This window comes from Otolemur garnettii, unplaced genomic scaffold, assembly GCF_000181295.1.
Source record: "Otolemur garnettii isolate 467f Iridium unplaced genomic scaffold, OtoGar3 scaffold00062, whole genome shotgun sequence".
Taxonomy (NCBI): Eukaryota; Metazoa; Chordata; class Mammalia; order Primates; family Galagidae; genus Otolemur; species Otolemur garnettii.
The window spans coordinates 10,626,508-10,632,507 of NW_003852457.1; the positions used below are offsets into that span (position 1 = coordinate 10,626,508).

At 35.5% G+C, this 6,000-nt stretch overlaps 1 protein-coding gene across 2 annotated transcripts in view; it reads right to left on the reverse strand.

Annotated features, from left to right (window-relative positions):
* The window catches only part of CCDC138 (coiled-coil domain containing 138), a 128,345-nt gene that overhangs the window by 39,017 nt on the left and 83,328 nt on the right, over window positions 1–6,000 (reverse strand). The window contains exon 12 of one of the 2 annotated variants that reach the window (XM_003792897.3): window positions 3,995–4,187. The exons of the other annotated variant lie outside the window; for it this stretch is intronic. Within the exon in view, the coding sequence (XP_003792945.1) occupies window positions 3,995–4,187 (193 nt within the window). The remainder of the gene's footprint in view (window positions 1–3,994; window positions 4,188–6,000) is intronic. 2 annotated transcript variants of the gene reach the window in all.

Here is a 6,000-nt window from a genome sequence, read left to right on the forward strand (position 1 = left end):
CCCAGGGGCTCCTCAGGCAGCCATCCTGGAACCTGGCAATGTTGGTACCAGTTATAAGTAGATGCAATCCACTTCTACTTATCAATCAAACTCAGACATTTTCCTTTTTGTTACATTTGGAGGAGACTGAGGTAGGCAGCAATTTAATGCTGATCTTTGAGTCAGGAAATATAGTGGAAAAATGCCCTAAACTTTGAATTAAAAAAGTGCTGGGGGCGGCGCCTGTGGCTCAAGGAGAGGGTGCCGGCCCCATATGCCAGAGGTGGTGGGTTCAAACCCAGCCCTAGCCAAGAAAGTGCTGGTTTCAAATAAGAGCTCTGACAAGTTGCTTAGTGACCTTGGACAAGTCAATGAAACCTCGTTGAATATCAGTTTTTTCATCTGCAACTTGGGATAGAAGTATCTAGTGCTATTGTAAGGATTAAACGGTGTATACCAGTGATTCTCAAATGGAGGCAATTTCCCCAAGAGACATTGTCAGATGTCTGGACACATTTTGGCTGTCTCAAGTGGGAGGGAGGGTGCTGCTGGATCTAGGTGGTAGAGGGCAAGAATGCTGCCAGTGCTGAGATTGTGAAACCCTGGTATGTACCCTAAGGCTTCACCTCTTGCTCAGTACCCAGGAGGGTGTTAAGGTTAACTGCCTTGGATTAGACTGTTAAGAGCAGGACTTACTGTTGGGCCTCTTATCAGGCCCAAATTCCTCCATAATTTGCTTCAGGGACCTAAACAATCAGCTCCAAGGAGGGCTGTGAACAGGTAGATAGTCATCTGTCAGGGAACAGTGGACTAGAAGGGCTGAGTCGGACAGAGCTTCTGAAGCCCATCTGGCTCTGATGTTTCTTCCTAGGTGTTGCCATGTACTAGGATATGACTGGGACCAAGGCTCCTTTACACCTGTAGTCACTTGCACACATGTCCTATCCAACCTTTCACAGCTCCAGGATGGACAGTCAACCTGTCTGCAGCTCTGGAGGGAGGATGGGCTGTTGGGATGTACTCTTCTCTCCAGAACCCGTCACCCCCTGGGCTTCTCTCTTGACAGTAGCATCTTGTACCTTGACCCCAAGTGGGATATGAATAATACTAGAACCCACTAGGTTTGGGCTTAAGAGACCCTTGCACCTAGGCTGGGTATGGCTAGCCCATGAGGAAAAGAACTCTTATATTTTTCTCATGTTCCATGGTGATTAGTCTCAGGTCTTTTTTGAGGCCACCAGGTTGAGGAGCACATAATATCTATCAGGCAAGAGCCTTACCAGAGAGAACTGCTGACAGCAAGTGTACATGGAGATTAGCAGGGTAGGCAGTGAAGCCAGGGAAATATGTTACGTCTGTCTGTGGTGAAGGGAGTGGTCAGGAGGGCACTGAAAGGTCCCAGAGAGGGGATGAACAGGAGAGCTGAATTTAGGCAGCATTCTTGAATTCCACTGGCCAGAGGTCAGCAGGGTATGGAAAAAAGAGGTAACATCCAGATGTCTAGAGGAGACCAAGGAAGAGAGAAGAATAGAAATGACCAGGAGCTCAGCTGGACAAGCTTCTTACATTTCTCTTTATAGTTTTCATGACATTTAGGAAACTTGGGGTCATTATTTCTGAAGTACTTGTTTGTCTCCCCTCTTCATGGACTCTAAGGACATATATATATTTTGTCCCAAAACTCAGTGACGTTCTGTCTTGTTTTTCTCAGACTTTTTTTCTTCTGCATTAATTCATTTTGGACAGTTTCTACTGCTGTGTATTAGTTTACTGGTCTTTTGTCAGCAATATTTAATACTCTCTACTGAATTTTTAATCTCAGGCCTAGTGTCTTTCACCTCTAGAAATGTGATTGATGTCTTTTTCCTTTTCCTTATCTTCCAGGTGTCTCCTAACCAGGCTCATACTTTCCTCTACCTTCTTGAACATACAGAATATAGTAATAATAATTGTTCTAAAGCCCTTGCCTACTAATTTTGTTATCTATACCATGTTTGATATGATTCTATGTTCTCAAAAAGAAAAAAAACAACAAAAACAAACAAACAAACAAAAAAACCCTACTTGTTAAGGAAAGGAATCAAATTCATTAACTTAATAAATAATATGAAGTACCATTCTGAGCCAATTCTGGACTTCCTAATCCCACTGTCCTGTTTTGACGTATTAAGTCTATGGTTGTTTTAAAGTCTGCTAATGCAAGCTTCTGCCCCACTGTTGCTGTTTTATTTATTTTAAATCATTATTACAATATTCATTGTAAATATTTTTCCATATAAACTTTACGTGACAACACTGTCTCAATTTACACAATCTACACTGGAATTTTAACTGGTATTACACTAAGCATGTAGGATATCTTATCATTTTTAACATACTTGGTCTTTGCAGGTAAAAAGAATAAAAGTCCTTTATTTCTGACATTTAACTATAACAACAATCTTTATCAATCTATTTATTCATCCATTTTTATCCATTTCTTTATGTCTTACTATATTTCTTTAAATGCCCTCAATTAATATAGAGTATCCATGAATTAATATTTTTACTCCTTTCCAATATTCATACTTCATTTTCTCATTGCTTGTTAGAAAGCTTATTACTGACTGGCATGTCCGGTATTGTAGCACAGGGAGCAACCAATTCTCTCCTGTTTTATTTCCCCTTTTCAAATAAACATCCCTTATTGCATTTTTCCCTTTTTTACGGTTTTATCACAGGAAAATTTTAAATAAAAAAAAATTTATTATATTATCAAATGATTTTATATGTTGACATACAATTTTAAATATTTCTTAATTAAATGATTAATGAATAATAATTTGTCTTATATTAGAGTGGCTCTGAATTCCTGATATTAACCTTATTTGATCTCTGGTGAGTAAGTACATTTTTTAATGTTTGGCTATGGTCTGTTGGTTAAAGCTCCATTTAAAATCTATTCATTTGTGTGTGTATGTGTGCATATGTGCATTTTTTCCTATGTTAATGGGATAAGTCTATAATAAACTTTATTTTAAGCTAATACCCTCTTCTCATAAGTGAGCTTTCAAACACTTACTGCCTAGTCCATTATATTTTGAGAACCATAAATATAAAGAAGCAAAATAACTGAGGACAAAGATATACAGATTTCTGCTTTTTTCATCAAGTCTATACCATCAAGCATAACTAAATAAAACATGCTTCAGAGAAAGAAGTCAGATTAAATTACTGTCACGACACACTTAAAAAAACAGCCAGTCTGAGTCATGTAATTTAACAAAGGAAATAGAAAGATGATATACTGACTATGTTGTCATAACTCACATTAACAAAAAGTATCATATTTAATAATATAAAAAGATAACTAATTATAGCTACATATAAAGTTTGGCCAACTTTCACTAAAAGATTATTTTTAATTCATTTATTTCCTTATTCACTATTATATACCAAGCACCAGGCTAGGTGTAGGAGGACAATGGGAAAGAAGACATGTTTTTCTCTCAGTAAACTTACAAACTACGGTAGGGACAGACAAACATTTCCTGTAAAGGTCCAAATAATAATATAGACTTTGGAGGCTGTTCAGCCTATTTTGCTAACTACTCAACTCTGTCACTGTAGGGCAAAGAGAGTTACTGACAATATATAACAAATTATTTAGAAAATAAATAGTGGGACAGACTTTGCCCAAGGACCACAGTTTTCCAAGCCATTTGCTAGTGGAAAATAACAAACTAGCAATTTGAATCCTACATAGAAAATAGAGCAATAGTAGTAAAGGGTGCTATGGCAACATGACCTAAGAGAATCAACAAGGCTTTCTGGGAGGAGCAATCCAACTAAAGACTTCATTTCCTCAAATTCAGCCAATAAAAATAGCTTTTTGGTAAGGTGCTGCCATGAAAAAACTCAAAATCTCATTCCAAAAATGTAGAACATATTTGATCATAAAAATATTGTTTTATTATACAGAATTCTCTCCTACGTGTTTACCACAATTATACCATAAGCACACTTGGAAGCTTACCTTGAGTGACTGTTTTGAGAACAATTAAGGTTGATAAAAATCTCAATGGCAAATTAGAGCTCTTAAAGAAAGCAGTTGTCTTTGGTTTATTCTCCCCGGAGTGCTCTAAAGAATTATCCTGATTTCCTTTAGTTATTACTCCTTTAAATATGTCTTCACCCAATCTCCTCAATGTTGAAGTCATAGTTGAATGCTGTTAAAAATATATATAATCTTTTTATATTTATTCATGTTCAGAAAACATTTATTTTAAATACTATGATCAAATATATGAACTAAAAGTGAATTTTGCTAATTTACAAAAAAGTTGAAAATATGCAAGGTTGGAAAGTGACAATTTTATAATTAACTTTTAAGAAATTACTTATCTGTGACTTTACATTTTTCTAAAACATGTAGGAATATAAGTTCATGCTATACTTCTGTCACAGAGAAATATGATCAGAATAGATATGAACTACCTATACTCGCAGGTCTTCATTTCTCCACTATCGCTGACAATGGGCTTATCAGGTACACCTTCACTGTGTCTGCTTATGGAATGACCATCTAGATGTCTCACTACCTTCAGCCTCACTCTGACCATAAATGTCACATGGGGACTAAAAACTGTTAACAATTTTAGAAGAATACAGGGCTAGAATCATGGATAATTCCCAGGAGAGTAAACTAAAATAAGAAAATGGGCAAAATAGGAATAATCACACAGAAGTACCCTTAAAATAACATGTAACATAATGACATTTCATATATCCATTAAGAATCAAAAGAAAGGAAACCATTTCAAAGTGTTACAAATGAGTATGCTTAAACCATTCTTAGAAATAACTTAAAATTTCCTTTATTATGACCAAATTCTCTAACCTCTTATCACTGAGTTTAGCATGGGAATTTGTGACCAACTAGTTTCTAACTCAATATTGATACTACAATTTGGATAACAAGTGTCAGCTTATAAATTTCAGAATCTAAAATTAGAAACAAACATGTTGAGATTTTGTGGGTTGATATCAAAGGCCAAATGATTGGGTGGTGAGAAACACTAGTGCTTAAATCTAGTTTAAATACATTGGTGGTGGGGTGTGGTAGCTCATGCATGTAATCCTAGCACTTTAAGCAGTGAAGGTGGGAGGACTGTTTGAAGCCAAGAATTCAAGACTAGGCTGGGAAATACAGTGAGACACTCCCAACTCTACAAAAAAAAAAAAAAGAAAAAAAAAACTAAAACTAAAAAAATTAGCCAGCTGTGGTGGCACATGCCTATAAGCCCAGCTATGAGGATGAGGCAGGAGGATCCCTTGAACTCAAGATTGTCAGGCTGCAGTGAGCTAGGATTTTGCTACAATACTCTAGCCTAGGTGACAAGAGTGAGACACTGCCTCTTAGAAAACAAAACATATAGAAAATAGAATTTTCAAAATAATAGTCATGTGTTTTAAAACTTTTGTGTAAAAATGATAAAAGAAAAAATACTGCAAATTTCTATTTATAGCATGTTAAAATGATAGGATTAGGCAATTTTACTTTTTTTTGCTTTTTTATTATCTCAAATGTTTTATACTACTTTTATAATGAAAAAATAATCTTAAAAAAAAAAAACCCAAATCTAGTAGAAGAAAAGAAATAACCAGAATTAGGGCAGAATTAAATGAAATTGAAAACAAAAGAATCATTCAGAAGATCAACGAAACAAAAACTTGGTTTTTTGAAAAAATTAACAAAATTGATAAACCTTTGGCCAACCTAACCAGAAATAGAAAAGTAAAATCTCTAATATCATCTATTAGAAATGATAAAGGAGAAATAACAGACACTTCAGAAATTCAAAAATTCCTCAATGATTACTACAAAAATCTCTATTCCCAGGAATATGAAAATCTGAAGGAAATAGACCAATACCTGGAAGCATGCCACCTTCCTAGACTTGACCAGAAAGAATTAGAAATCTTAAATAGACCTATATCAACCACTGAAATAGCATCATCAATATGAAATCTCCCTAAAAA